Source organism: Athene cunicularia (genome assembly GCF_003259725.1).
Source record: "Athene cunicularia isolate RWA chromosome 2 unlocalized genomic scaffold, athCun1 chr2_part1, whole genome shotgun sequence".
NCBI lineage: Eukaryota > Metazoa > Chordata > Aves > Strigiformes > Strigidae > Athene > Athene cunicularia.
Window position 1 is genome coordinate 125,258,397 of NW_020799095.1, and position 15,738 is coordinate 125,274,134.

The 15,738-nt window shown below is 37.9% G+C and overlaps 1 protein-coding gene across 5 annotated transcripts in view; it reads left to right on the plus strand.

Annotated features, from left to right (window-relative positions):
* The first annotated feature begins 181 nt into the window (after positions 1-181).
* The window catches only part of CPNE3 (copine 3), a 31,694-nt gene continuing 16,137 nt past the window's right edge, over positions 182-15,738 (plus strand). Inside the window, exons 1-8 of one of the 5 annotated variants that reach the window (XM_026841647.1) lie at positions 182-333; positions 2,884-2,924; positions 5,687-5,779; positions 11,258-11,397; positions 11,955-12,134; positions 13,286-13,360; positions 13,816-13,887; positions 14,697-14,780. In XM_026841647.1, coding sequence (XP_026697448.1) covers positions 11,266-11,397; positions 11,955-12,134; positions 13,286-13,360; positions 13,816-13,887; positions 14,697-14,780 — 543 coding nt within the window. In that variant the 5' untranslated portion in view covers positions 182-333; positions 2,884-2,924; positions 5,687-5,779; positions 11,258-11,265. Of the gene's footprint in view, positions 334-2,883; positions 2,925-5,686; positions 5,780-9,380; positions 9,594-11,257; positions 11,398-11,954; positions 12,135-13,285; positions 13,361-13,815; positions 13,888-14,696; positions 14,781-15,738 lie in introns of all 5 variants that reach the window. The other 4 variants (XM_026841645.1, XM_026841648.1, XM_026841649.1 and 1 more) reach the window with 4 other exon arrangements.

Here is a 15,738-nt window from a genome sequence, read left to right on the forward strand (position 1 = left end):
GAGGGAGTTGATGCTTTCCGCGCGTCGCCCCTCGGCCGCTTCCCCCTCCGGCGGCTGAGGGCTGCCGCCTCGTACCGCCGAGAGGCGCGTGGGGCTGGGGCAGGCGGGCAGGGCTGGCGGGCAGGGCACGGCAGGGCAGGGCCTGGGCTGGGGCTGCAGCTGCCGGCGGTGGTTGGCGCCGCGGGTGGCAGCTGTCCCAACAGCCTCTTGCGAAACATCCCCTCAGGTGGCTGCCCGCTTCCTGCGCCGGGGCACAGGCAGCTCTTTGCGGGGCACCGGACACAAACGTCTGCGGAGCTCGAGGAATCGGCCGTCTGGTTCGCCGTCCTTCAGGTAGCGAAACTCCGTGAAGTTAAAGCTGCACGCCAGGACTTTGAAGTCCCGGGTGCCGATCTCTGTCCTGATGTAACACTACTACGGAAAACGCCCTCACGGTTCAGAAAGGAGACTGTCAGAAGTCATTATCGTTCCTAAAAAATACATGTTCTTCTTCCTGAACTGCTGCAGTTCGAGTGGGTTGTTGATTTTTCTTTCTTCATTGCAGTTGCATGATATGTGTAAGACAAACCTTGGGTGACATGCATGTTGTCATAATTTACTCTTTTGCTAGGGAAAAGTTAAAATATGAAAGCCCTTTATGTTTGCTTTCATACTCGTATCTTCAAGTGCGTTAAGTATCCTCAAGGTAGTATGCATCACCCTACCTCCAAAACTTACATTTGTTTTTTGTCCCTGAATGTTAAAGGTATTTCTGTGGTGCTACAAACAGTTTATTTAGTAAAAATAGTTAGACTCAAACTTCACCGCAGATTTTTTTTTTTATATGAAGTTTTAAATTTTAATTTTATAAATGTTTAATCACAGACGTAAGATGTTTCACAGGACATGCAGAACACCAACAGGCATTAGAAGAAAAGTAAGAAAGATGTGTAGAGGAGCAAGGAGAACCAGACAGAGGTCTTTTGGGTTTTCTGTTATGTTGTTAAGGAGGATGCAGTGTTTTTTCCAACAAATATGTTTGTGTTAAATATCTCAAAATTAATCTATACAAATCCTTTATATGTGACTTAATTTTAGTTCAGCTGTTGAAACAAGCAGTCCATTTCTGGTAAGTTGAATAACTAAGCCATTATTAAAGGTCATCTGCCAGAATTCCAGGGTAGCAGTGCTTTAGCACAGTGTTTTACAGCCTTGTGTTATGCCCAAGGCATTAACATTTCTCCATAATTTAAGGCTAGAGGGAAGTCATAGTAGCTGCTTTTTACAAACAGTACCAAAGATCCTTCTTTTAGGGGTAATGAAACTAAAACCTCAACTCCACAGATATGTTAATGTTATTACCTGGGGTGGAGTCTAATTTTTTTTCCTCCTGCATTCTGATTTAGAATCAGATGCTGTCATTACTATGGTTTCCTTTAGGAAATACCTTTAGGGACAAAGTTAAGTTGTAAGATATGTTTTTTTCTTTCTTACTAATTCTGTTTATTTTTCAGTGAAAGTGGGGGTGCTCTTCCAACATAAATAATACACGATTGAGTTAGTATTTGTAGGTGTTAGTTCCTGTTAAGCCAACAAAGTTACTTCTATTTTTGGATCAATTAGGCTAAGATTAGTAATGGCCCTTCTAGCATCACATTTGAAACAGTGGTGTGGCTGGTGGAAACAAGTAGACAGGAAGGAGAATTATGGTGCTCTTTACTGCTTTATATTTAATTTCTTCAGTTTGTCTTTAATATTGCTTTAGATGAGGTGCTGTTGCTCAGGCATTTAAAAATGGCATTATTAAGCATTTGAAGGGTTTCTGATGTAGGAGTTGTGGGGCTGGACTGCTGGGTCTGAGCTTCCATTTAAGAAATAGTCTTAATGATTTGCATCACTTGCTTCATACTTTCTTCTGTGGTCGAAAGAAGACTGTATCATGTAGGTAGGTCCTTCCTACCTGTAGCTGGATCAAGTGCATGTGTTCACTCAGTGTTTTATCCAACGTACAATTAGGAGCCAGCTGAATTAGTTCTAGTGGTGGAAATATGCTTCTGGGGCTTCTCACATCCAGGAAGGTTATTACAAAGCCCTCATGGTGGGTGATTAGTACATGTTCAGTAATCTGATGGTTCTAGGATGTAGCATGATCGCTGCGTGCCTCTGTTCAGAGCCACTGCCTGTGTATATGCACAGCATGTATGATGCTGCCCAAAGGTGGTGAATGCAGAGTCCAAGTAAGCTGCTGTGATAGAGAATTGAAGGACAGCTGACTGAAGAGCTCTTAGTCTGCCTATAGGAAGGTTTGAAATACATCTGGGCTATAGTAAAGTGTAATTTTGTGATTGTCAGTTTGAAGTTATTATTTATACTGAGATACAAAATGCTATGATGGACCATTTTGGGATAGTGGTTTTTTTGATTTTTCTTGGGCAGCTATTAGCAGTGTAGGAAAACACAGGTTTATTAGAGCATAAGCCACACTGGGAGCTTACAAGCTGCTGATTTTGGTCTACTTACTGTAAAACACTGTCATCTTACTGGAAAAGAAAAAAAAAAAAGTGAACAGGACAAACAGGTAGTCTAGTCTTTGTTCTTAAAATCTTAAAGGGCTTTTTTTTGCTGGACTTTTAAAATATGTAATGTATTTTGTACTTTGTTCACTAACAAAGGCTCTGAGTTTCCCATAAATAATCTTTACAGTGCTGCTGTCATGGACACATAAAACTGTTGGACAGGCTATTTATTTTAAGAAGAGCTGTAGTTCCTCAAGTATATGCATTTGAACTTGTTACTTTGATACATGGGAATAACAGTTCTTGGTTTTCATTTCATTTCATTTCATTTCATTTCATTTCATTTCATTTCATTTCATTTCATTTCATTTCAATGCTGCTACTGAAGCTTTAGCCTTCTACTGAGAAGCTCAGAGGCAGACCTCTGAGGTAAGTTACCATAATCTCATTTTTAAGAACTGGTATTTTTAACAGTGGTCACAACATGCCAGACTTGAAATGGACTGTATGAAGAATTAGTCTGAAACATGTGGTCACTTGCACCTTGTTTTTACAATAAAATGGTGCAATTTTTAGTGGTACAAATTTTTCTTTCTTCTGGATAATGTTAGTTATGTAAAGTCAGACAGTGGTTCTACACAGAGAAATTGCTATGAAGAATACATGATTTAGGATACTATTCAAATTGCATAGTTGATAGATTGTTTTCCATGAAGTAATTGATATAAAAATATTATGATAAAACATATATGCAGAAACATTCTTTCCCCTGGTTGAATGCTGTCTGCATAAAGCAACTACATTTTGAAGGCAGAAGATCTATATTTCTTAATTTTCTTGTTCAGGCCACAATATTACCTTTTATACTTTAGTTCACGTGGATCAAAGCATCATCAAAAATTCTTAAAATAATTTTTGTGTGAGGATCTGGACAAGCTGGATCTCTGGGCTGAGGCCAACTGTATGAGTTTCAATAAGGCCAAATGCCGGGGGCTGCACTTGGGCCACAACAACCCCCAGCAGCGCTACAGGCTTGGGGAGGAGTGGCTGGAGAGCTGCCAGTCAGAGAGAGACCTGGGGGTGTTGATTGACAGCCGGCTGAACAGGAGCCAGCAGTGTGCCCAGGGGGCCAAGAAGGCCAATGGCATCCTGGCTTGTGTCAGCAATAGCGTGGCCAGGAGGGACAGGGAAGGGATCTGACCCCTGTACTCGGCACTGGTGAGGCTGCCCCTCGATTCCTGTGTTCAGTTTTGGGCCCCTCACTACACAAAGGACATTGAATGACTCGAGCGTGTCCAGAGAAGGGCAACGAAGCTGGTGCAGGGTCTGGAGCACAGGTCGTACGGGGAGCGGCTGAGGGAACTGGGGGTGTTTAGTCTGGAGAAGAGGAGGCTGAGGGGAGACCTCATCGCCCTCTACAGCTCCCTGAAAGGAGGTTTCAGAGAGCTGGGGATGAATCTCTTTACCAAGTCATAAGTAATAGGACAAGAGGTAATGGCCTTAAGTTGCGCCAGGGAAAGTTTAGACTAGATGTTGGGAAGCATTTCTTTACAGAAGGGGTTGTTAGACGTTGGAATGGGCTGCCCAGGGAGGTGGTGGAGTCTCCATCCCTGGAGGTGTTTAAGAGTCGGGTCGACATAGCGCTGAGGGATCTGGTATAGTTGGAAACTGTCAGTGTTAGGTTAATGGTTGGACTGGATGATCTTCAAGGTCTTTTCCAACCTAGATGATTCTGTGAGGATGCTGGAAAGAACACTTAGCATTAAAGATGTGCCTAAAGGGTGAACATACATTTTCAGAAATAAAAAACTCAACGGAAGGATATTTAGAAATTATTTTTTTTTTTATGTCATCTTGTGAACAGGTATCCTAGAAATCAAATTAATAGTTTCTGGTCTGTGAAGTGTCTATGCAGAATTTAAAACAGCATTCTAAATATGTTCTTTGGCAATGTAACTTAATGATAGATTTTTATATATAGGAACTATCTGCGAATATTTGCCTGACTTGTTACACAGTTTGATACCAGTTCAGTAGATAAATATTTGAACTGCCTGAGTATGTGAATCTTTTGTAAATAGATCATTCATTTTCCATAAGAAAATAAATGTCTCCCTTCTCACACACTCATATGCCTCAGATTTCTTAAATACTAGCTTTTATTTTTGCATGCCATAATCTGCAGTAAAATGAGTTCTGTGGTCATTAGGGTTTTATCAGTGTAATCACTTGTTCAATTAAGAATGATATAATTCCTTCATGCATGTTAAATAGTGAATGTGAGAAGATAGCTTACACTCAGGGTTTTATGTGAATCTTGAAATACAGAATGATTCAAATTGAGTTGTATTACTTTGAGCTGCTTCTGTTAATTCAACTTGTCAGCACATCGGTTAGTGCCACAGGACAATTTTATCATCTCTGTGGCCTGTAAAGAGAGAAAAAAATTGGAACCTGAATTCACATCTAGAGGTATGATTTTTAGAGAAGCCTCTAATTTTCAAATGCGATGATAAAATTAGGTTATGGAACAGTTTTAGCCTTTGTAATTTTCTATGAAATGTCAGCTCCTGTGAGGTGATCAGTTTCCTTGAAGGGTTACCTTGAAATTTTTAAAACTATACATTTATATACATGTAATCCAAGATCACTAGAAATTGTGTTGCTACTGCGCCCGTCAGTGGAAAAAAGCATCTCTTTGTCAGCTTCTTGCAGCAGTCGTGATATGTTCTGGGACTATGTCGTAATTACCTACTCTTCGCATGTGCAGCTATTATAAAGAGATGCTAGAGGACTATGTTGAGAGTATGGACTGAGCAGATTCTGTTGTCAGATGGATGTTGTCTCCCAAGTTTCATTTAAGTCTTTTGTTCATCTTTGTGCCAGCTCTTTACCAGAACCCTCCTTGTGAAAGGCTGTTGTGAGAAGTGCTGTTACTGCTTGGTCTGAGATGCAGTAGAAAAGGTTCTAAGGAGTACAGATCTAGGGATCTTTATCACAGAAATTTCTTTTTGCAAGAAATGGTGTCTTAGGTCTGTCTGAAAGAGCAGAGACTGAACAATTGCATACACGGAACGTTCAGGAAAGCAAAGGGTCGTATGTATTATTTCAGGTTTAGGCTCTGTTCAAGATTTTCCTTTTTTATAATCTGTCTGAATAACTAATTTATTTCTGTGTTGTCATCTGCCTAGGTTTGTTGGAAATACTTAATAATCCAAGAAGGATCAGAGCACTGCTTGTATATGGTACTGCCTTTTTTAGTCTGGCACACAGCTTACATAAACGCTTAAGTGTAGCATTATAGCTAAAAGGTAAGATGATCAGGAATAGACTTTATTATTAGCAAGTTCTGAAATGTTTCCCCTGCTTTTTCTGTGTCCATCTGGGCCCTGAGGTAACTATAAAATATGGATTTTTTTGGACTGTTGTCATGAGCAGTCACAGGAACTAGAAAATGTTCTGACAACAATAGCTGACATCAAAACAGATTTGAGACTTGTGACTAAAGGCAGTGACGCTCAACCCAGCTAGAGCAGTCCTTGCTTCATTAGTCTTTTTGTCTTCTAGTTAAGTATTTCTGCTTGTCAGATTGGGAAATGCCTGTATTTCTGAATGTACCATTGCACTACTCTTGAAGGTTATCTGGGCAAGCCTATAGACTCCTCTGGTACTGCAGCACTGATAGGATTGCTGCAGTCTGACAGTTCCCAAGTACTCTGTTAGAAGATTATTCTGATAGCAGGTCTGTTCCTTTCCATATAGAATGCCATGTGTCCTGGTTTTGGCTGGGATAGAGCTAATTTTCCTTCATAGTAGCTAGAATAGTTCTGTGTTTTGGATTCAGTGTGGGATTTGGTATGAGAACAGTGTTGATAATACACTGAGGTTTTTAGTTGTTGCTAAGAAATCAAGGACTTTTCCACTTCCAGTGTCCTACCAGTATGCAGGTGCATACGAAGCTGGGAGGGAGCACAGCCAGAGCAATGGACCCAAACTGGCCAGTGAATGATTACATACCATATACATCATGCTCAGTATATAGATGAGGGTTAGTTGGGAAGTTGTGGCTCTTCTGGGGTTGTGGTTTTGGGATTTCCCCTCCTCTGGGATCACTAGCTGGGAAGGGGCTGGGCACTGGTTGGTGAGTGGTGAGCAATTGTATTATGTTTGTATATTGTATTGTGTTTGTATATTTTATTGTTATTATTAATATTTTCAAATTCTATTTATTTTTAATTATTAAATTGTTTTTATCTCAACCTAGAAGTCTCCTTTTACCACTCCAGTTGTCTCCCTGGTCCCCTGGGGTAGGGGAGGGTGAGTGAGAGACTGTGTGGTGTTTGACTGATGGCTGGGTTTAAACTGTGACACCGAGTTTACAGTTTCTGTTGAAAAGCAGAACTTGGCTGGGTTATTTGGTGGATGTCACTTGTCTTCAATGGAATCATCAGTGAAATTCAAAGAATGTTATGATTGGTGGAACTGCAAGACATGACTAGACCTAGAGTTTTGTTTTGATAATGACAACTCAAGCAGAAGGACTTGTAATATACTTAGTTGACCTAGTCATGCTCTTGAGCGGCCTAGATATGAAATGGGATAAGGAACAAGTATCTCCCATACAGTTTATGTAGTTATTTTCAGTGTTTTCCTGTCCAGAATTATTGGTGTTTTTTTTAAAAAGCCTGATACATTCCTGTGGTCATAAAAGCTATTCCAATAAAAAGGACTATTGAGCTGTCATCTGTCCCCTTTCTGGTGTGCTTTACTTCACTTTATGGTGTACCCTGCATGGAGAACAAATGGTTGATAGCTTTAGAAAAACAAAGGGTTTAATTAAATTTCTCCAGTGGGGAGCAGAGTTATTTTCATAAGAATAACTAATTGAATAAGTAAGTCTCTTGTTGTGTGACGTAACTTACTGACAGTCAGGGTTTATCCTACTAGATCCCAAACCATGTCATCTGGCCATGTAATGTTACTCCAGTATCCCAAATGTGCAAGTAATCCAGCCACGTATCTAGAATATTTTGCATCTGATTCGCCTACTAGATTTGATAGTGTTTTGTAGTACGGTATTTCAAGAGGTAATGTGTGGCGGGAGGAGGAAGCAAGCAGCCGATTCAATGTGAATGATAGAACAAGCTTCAACTTTATTGAAAGAAATCGCACCTTATATAAGCACTCTACAATACACTACTTGTAACTCTATTGGATACATTTAAGAAACTACATTATAGTATGTCAGCCCTTGGGTACATCTAAAAGGTCACATTATAATATCCCAGCCCCTTGTGGCATTTCTGGTATGCATAAACATCTTTCTTGCTTTGAACCTGTTTCCCTGCCAGGGCTGTTTTTATGCTCACCCCCAAGGTCATAACACGCCCCAATTTATCTCTTTGTTCTCACAGCAGTCCCTGTTAGCATCACTGAGGCTTGAATCTCCTTCCTTATTAGTATAACTGTACCCTGGGTTTTTTCCTCTGTTTATCTCAGGTGGCTGTGACTGACTTCTGCAGGGAGCTATGGCCTTGCTCTCTGCAAGCCGTTCTCCAACAGTAATGCACTAGTGCAGCTGAGATTTCTTATTCCCACCATCCTGAAGAGACTGCAATTTTCCAGACTCTTTATTCCATCAAGTCTTCAAAAAGAGCATGCTCACTTATGTGACAGTGACTCTGATCCTTCAGGATGTTTATTATCTTTAGGAATCTTGCCACCCACCTCCCAAACCTTTTTTGAAAGTTTTCAGCTAACACAGGCTTTCAGAAGTGAGGAGAATTGGGTGGAGATGGAGTAATTCTTCCTTTTAAGTAGGATGGGATTACAGGGACTCGGGCAGGATATGTGGAGCTCCAAAAGGACTTCTGAGTGCACACATGCAAAGCATCTGTGTGCCCTTTGCAAATTCTGTAATGTCTACAGTGTTGTAAGAGAAGTATCTGTTGTTTATGTACTGAGTTTCACTACCATAAATACTGTTTTGGGTTAATGTGAAAGGACTTTTTCTTACTAGTAACTATTTTACCAAGTTTTTATGTTTATGCTATTGAAAATCAGGTTGTATTTATTGTAATGTATCAGCCTCACAGTATTATGGATAATCATGTTAACTGTTTTTCAAATAAAATACCAAAATTATTTATTGAAATGCATTAGATGTATTACAGACCTCTTCAACCTATTTTACAAATAATGATTCCTGATATTCTCAAAACCTCTGAGGAAAATGCCTTGCATTATATTTTCATCTTGGATTTTGCAAAACTGGAAATGGAAGAGATTAAAGGACTATCTCAGGATTTGGGAAGTTTTGCTTTTGTATCTGGGGTTCAGGTTGAATATCCTCCACTTGGAATAATGTATGTTCTTGTTATAAGTTGTTTTTTATCTAATGTGGACACAATTATTAGGTCTCAAACAAGAATATTTGCATTTCAGTGAAGGGTAGCAGCTTTTTTATTCTTCTTTTCTCTGTGTGTTAAAGGTTGCTTTTTGCACAGCACCTCTTTTGCTAAATCTTCTCTTTTCCCATGTTAGATGCATAGTGGAAGATTCAGGGACATGTGGAGGAGGAGAGGAAGTAACAGAATTGACGTATTAATGTGTGAAAGTACTTCAGATGTAAGAGAAGTGGGATGTGTACACACAGGCTAAGTAGAAAAAGCTGACCAGGTTTTTAGGTTGACTGGATGCTATCTGTTTAACAGTGATTTTGGAAATGTAAAGGAATGTGGCTACAGGTCCTTTTGGGGACTCATAATAATACAGAATTTCAGAGACGTTAGAGCATGAAAATTTTGACTGTTTTGAGAAATACATCTCAATTAAAGTTTGATTTCTGTTGAATTTCATGAAAACCCTTTCTACTTGCTGTTGCAGCATCAGTGGGTATTACAGCATCATTTTGTCAGCAGAAAGTTGTTTTTCTGGAAACAGCCATTAAGGAGGCATGCACTGGTCTGCACTGGCTTCTATGGGCAAAACCACTGACTGTTAATGAGCTCTGTCTGGCAGCCAGGAAAGCAATAGGGAATGGAAAATACCATTATAAAAAAAGAACCAGGAAAAAAAGGGGCAGACTGCTTTTTAGAGGTATGCTTTCTAAGCCTAAAAAGCATTGGTTTAAAAACAATTTAAATACTTAACTTAGAGCTTCACTTTTTTTTCCCCTTAAGAATGACTGAAACTTGGTAAAGTCATGAGAGCAAATGATACTCAAAGATGGAATTATGTTTAGGTGTTTGGTAGGTACAGGAGAATTTCCATGAATCTGACATGCTTCTTAAAGATAGTGTATGGATGTTGGAGTGGTTCCTTTACAGATCATTTATGTTTACTTCATTCTCTAAAAGGTCCATCTCTAAGATACCAAAACAGAGATGTTGAGGCAATGCATGAAGTGTGCCCTAGTGGAATACAAGAAGCCTCTGGAAAATTCCCTCAGACCGCAGTGTTTTCTTTCTCCTGTGTTCAGTTCATCGTTCCTCTTTCTCATGTTTCTTTCCCTTTTTGCCTCTAAAAAAAAAGTTCCTTTTCACCAAAAGTCATATGAATGCAGTGAAAGGAAGAGAGATGAGATGAGTATAGTTTGATGTTCAAATACTCTATATATGTATGATGCAAGTGAGGAGGCTAGATAGAAGCAAGATGCCTTTCCTTCCTTATTGTTCTGTTTAGTGTGCCATGCACTTTCAAGACAAGTTAACTTAGAGGGATACTGTGTCTAGACTGTGGACTTATTATAGAGAGGGAGAAGCTGAAGCTAAAGAGGCTTGGGAACTTCCAAGATAGGCTGCTTGTGGATTTGGAAGTTTTAGTCACTCAGTCAAGGTCAGTTGTACTGTAGAGGTTCACCTCCCAGAGAGGTGTTGGAAATGATTAGCTGTATTCCTGGAGAGTATAATTTTAAGGATTTTTTTTTTTTTATACAGAAAATATCTACTGCTCAGGCCTAATGAGGCTTGCAAATGCATGTTATCCCAGCATGGGATTCAAAACTGATAATGGAGTTGATTTCTTTAGGTTTATAATACCTGCTGGTCTTCTCAGTTCCAGTCCAGAATGACTGAGATACTTAAGAGGAAATGTCAGAAAGTTTTCAGTTCTTTTTTTCAAACAAACCTTCAGAAAGAATATTTCCTTCTAATTCTGTGTTGTTACTTGGCTTCAAAGTTGCTTATCCCTATTATTAAAAGCTGTAGTTGTTTTTGAAGATGTACTAATGCAAGATCACCTATTTCTGTTACCTACTTAAAACACCCTTTTCCAATTCTACCATGTTCATGGCTTCAGCATTTTGTTAAAAAAGTTTGGTGGAGGAGTATACCATATAATTTTTTTCCTTATTGAATTATTATTAATATCTACATTATAAGATACTGGTGTTCATGTGGGCTTTACAGGATGTAATTTAAAGCTTGCAAGTTTTATTGTTGGCAGTTCAAACCACTGTGGTTTCTTCATGGTGTGTCCTGGTTTTGATTTGGTTACTCAAGCATTCTAAGAAACCCGATCTTGTTTCTTATGCGCTGATTTTGAAATGAAGTTTTATACCTATGTGACAAAGCCAAGAGCATGACAGTATACTGTGATGTTGGTACATGATAAATCTTAAAATTTGCATTTGGAGCCTCAAATTTTATCCCTGACAAGCTAACAGTTCTAATGATTAGTCAGAGAATTAATGCATTGTGATAATCCCATTTTTTATTTTTTAGTCCATTTTTAAAATAATGATTTCTGTTGCTGCTTTCTAGCTTAACAAATGGCGGCCCAGTGTGTGACGAAGGTGGAACTGACCATTGCCTGCACCAATCTCTTGGATAAAGATGTTGGTTCCAAGTCAGACCCACTGTGTGTGCTTCTCCAGAACACGAGTGGTCAGCAGTGGTATGAGGTACAGTGTGATTCTTCTCATGAATCTGCTAAAAACACAGTCTGAGTTGTTGGACCTTTTAAAAGTGGAGTGTATGATTTCATTAAAATATTTTAGTAATATACCAGCACCTCTGAACACTTTTATAGATTATATCTATAATAGTTATACAGGCAGCACACTAATAATTGTTTTCTAGTAAATACTCACCTGTCTGATTTTTAGCACTGTTCCCCCAGCCATATGTGGACCAGGAGAAGTAGCCTTCTAAATGCTTACATGTGCTTTTATAAATCCAGTATTCCAAACCTAGGGTCTCATCCTGAATTTGACAATATAACATTTTTATGTTGATCTTCCTTATGCAGGAATATGTACTTCTTACAGGGAGCAAAGAGAAACAGGTCCTCACATATCTCTTACAGCAGTGGGTTTTGTATTTATATTTAATGACAGGTTTGTGGGAAGATATGTCTTTATACTATATAGCAAGAAAATTCTTTAATAATATGCTCTTTGTTTTGAGTGCTTGTTTGGTTGGTGAAATACTGGATCAAGTGATATCTTTCTAACTACAGGTTGATCGTACAGAAAGAGTTAAGAATTCCTTGAACCCAAAGTTTGCCAAGAAATTCCTAATTGATTACTATTTTGAGCTTGTTCAGAAACTTAAATTTGGAATATATGACATCGATAACAAAACCTTTGATCTGAGTGATGATGACTTCTTAGGAGAATTTGAATGTACACTGGGACAAGTGAGTATGCAAATGATTTTCCTTAGAATTAAGAAAATAAAAGTTACTCCAAATCATTAACCACTTTTACCTTAAATTTATCACTGTTCTTATGTAGTTGGGATACTCTAAGTTGAAAAGTATTCCCTTTGTTGTTTTTTTTTAAGCCTCGGTTCAGTGTATATATGTTCTATTTGCAAAAGGTCTTGAGATGATGCCCTGAAAGGTACTGTAGGATGGTGACTGTCTGTATGTTGTTGTATGAAAGTGGACTGTCAGTGAGCACAAAGCAGTAATTGCTATTTATTTACTCTAATATTCAAATTCTTATTTTCATGCTCCATAAAAAGAGAATTTTGTATAGTGACATGAGTATTCACAAAGGCCATGTTAACCTTGTAATTTGCTTTCCACTCAAGGCAAACAGTGATTCTGGTTCTGCCTACTGTTTGTTTCACTCCCATTTCCATGTCAAATTCTGCTATTGGTGCTATCATGCAGCTTCTTTTTAACTTGTTTCTAATAGATCCTTCAAAGGCTCTTCTTCTGAGGAAAGTCATGTTGGGATTTTTCCTCCCTTGTGTCTAATGTATTTGTATTTTACGTGCATTATCAAGACGGAAGCATTGTGAAATGAAACTCAGTAACAATTTGAAATTAATCATTCATTCTTAAAGAAGGGCCTATAGAATGAGTAGACACACTTTTGAGAAAGCATTACCTGAAGAGGATAAAATAAAATCAACTAGAAACACTGCAGGGGGAGACTGATGTTTGTTTGCATGAGAAACATTATGTATATAAATCTGTTTGCTGAAGCCATTTATGAAACATGGCTTGCATGTGTTTGAATCGTATGTATGAAACCTTAAAAACAATTTGAGATTGGAACTTAAGGTATTATCTTTGTCCATGTATGTGTATCATATTACATAAGACATTTTATTTCATATTGTTCCTGAAACTCTCAGTGTGTTCATCTGCATATGTGTTTTAAAATTTTGAAGTCTATCAAGTATTACCTATTTATTTTTAGGAGATCATGGGAAGCAAATGTAATGTTGTCATCTTCATGATTAGGGAAAAGTTCCTAAAATGTAAATACCTCACTGTCTTTGAGAATCTATTAAATTGTGTTAATAATGCTTGATGCTCAAATTTTGTCTTGGCAGATAGTTTCTAGCAGGACTATAACAAAGCCATTAGTACTTAAAAATGGCAGACCTGCTGGAAGAGGAAGTATTACGGTAAGACAGTTAAGACAATAAGTCTCTTCTGTGTTTATCCTTAAGTGTTTTTGTGGGGTTTTACTAGTTAGTGGCTTGAACATAGTGTGTCTAATTTACAGTGCTGTAAAAAGTATCTTAAAGCATTTTTCTTTTCCTCCACTAATATTTGTCATCCAAAACGACAGCAGCAAACCTTCTGCATCTATAAGACTCACTGCATCCATCAAAATAATTAGGGCATCTGATATGCTACTATTTGGGCAGTATCGTTAATTGTCAGTGTCATCATGTAGTGAATCCCAATGTCAAAACAAATTGTTCCTCCTTTCCCCCCACACCATTTTTTTAATGCTTCATTTGTGCACAAACATGATTTGTTTTAATGGTCCTGTCATAGAAGTGTTGTGAATATGAGAAGACTATATGTAGTTCCTGAATACAAAATAAGTATTTTATTTTGTTTGCATATCTAGATTACAGCAGAAGAAGTGAAGGATAACAGGGTGGTTGTATTGGAAGTAGAAGCAAGGAAACTGGACAATAAGGTATTTAAGTGATTGCTGTTTCTTTGATAAAGTAGTAAAATCAGAATCTTGTCAAAACAGGAAACATTAAAATATTCATTCTTATTTTTTTTCTGAAGTAATTAAATCCATTAAGGTTTTTCTTACTCTGAAAAAGAAACTGAAGAAAGATTGCTTCAGAGTAACTTCATTGACTGTTTTGAAATGAATTATAACGTATTTCTAAATAAAACAAGTGCATTGCAGGGGTAGTCTGTGAACAGCATGCTTCCATTTAAATGTAAATCTTTACATTTATTCATAATGATAAGGGAGTTTTAGTATATCTGTTGCTTTGAATAGCCGTATAAATGATTACCTTTTAGTTCTCTGAAATAAATGATAAAGAGTGTTAATAGAGTGTATACATCTGTTAGGCTAAATATTTTGGGTTTTGCTAAAATGACTGTAGAAAGACTTTTAGAAACAAAATAAATTTAAAAAAAAAAGTTAATATTTTTCCTAGTCGTTTTAATGCTAGTTTTTTAAACTAGGTGAAATCCTCAGTTTTCTAACTATCCATCATAGTACTTATTGATATAGTATTCTTTTGTTTGAACTGTCAGGTATTTATGGATACTACAGAACTTTTATCCTAATTTGATGGACATGGCCCGTTTTCTTTCTCTTTCACAGGTGGTAGTATGATCAGATTTGTATTTCTTCATCTAAAGCTTTTGTTCCCTCAATATTTAGTTTACTTTTTGTTAATCTAAGTGTGTTTTAACTAGTATTTAATGGCATACATGCCACAGGCTGTTCTGGAATAATTACATGTTCTTTAAATACAGGATTTTTTTGGAAAGTCAGATCCTTATCTGGAATTCCACAAGCAGACTGGAGATGGAAACTGGGTGATGGTTCACAGAACAGAGGTAGGATATTTTCAGTCAACAATCTAGAGATTAAGGTTATTCGATTTCCAGTGAATCACAGCACGAAAGGTATAGTATCTTACAAAAAGAAGAGAACGGTTTCGTAGTTGACATGCAGACCAGTTGGGAATCACCTCAGCTCTTCCACTGACTTTCTGATAGAACAGGAAATCTGTCTTACTCAGATTGTCATTTATGCACCCTGTTTTAAAGGAAAATAATGTTTTTTAAACCTTCTGTGATCTAGAAGAAAACAAGTGTTTTGAAAAGGTACTGCACACTCACTCTTGGTGCTACTCTGAGGGTAGAATTTAAGCATTCCTGTGACTGTGCTGTTCTTATGTCAATGTCATCTAGCTGTACTAATGACAGTAATTATACCAAATGCTTGCATAGCAAGGGCAAGCCAAGGATAATGTGCTTGAGCAGCAGCAGCCTTCCACCCAGGAGGAGGTGCAGAGGTCCCGTGGCAGCAACTGACAGGGTAGGAGTAGGTTCAAACTGTCTCACTGTAGTGGAAGCTCAGGCCCTAGTCACAACTGAGGTACTGTGCACATTTGCAGTGATGACTCTATTAATTTTGAAGCATGGATGTTGAAGAAGTATAAATCCTTTCTGTGTCACATTTTATGCAGGAGAACAACCTCATGAGAGAACCTATTTTTATAAATCTATCATTTCCATGAGGATTTCAATCATCTATTTCAGTAATGAATCCAGAATCTGCTGTTCCAGCCTGGAACTGGTTGGAGGATTAGTTCTTTGTTACAGATTTTAAAAACCTTTAATGCTACCAACTGCTGTTTACTGTTTTCATTTTCAAAAGAGAACTTTCTCTGTACTACAGTGCTGGAAGTATGAGTATTATTATTTTTATTAGGTATTATTAATAATTAAGTATTGCTTCTTGTGCTTTTTAAGGTCATTATTTGATATATTGGGTATATGACAGATACTT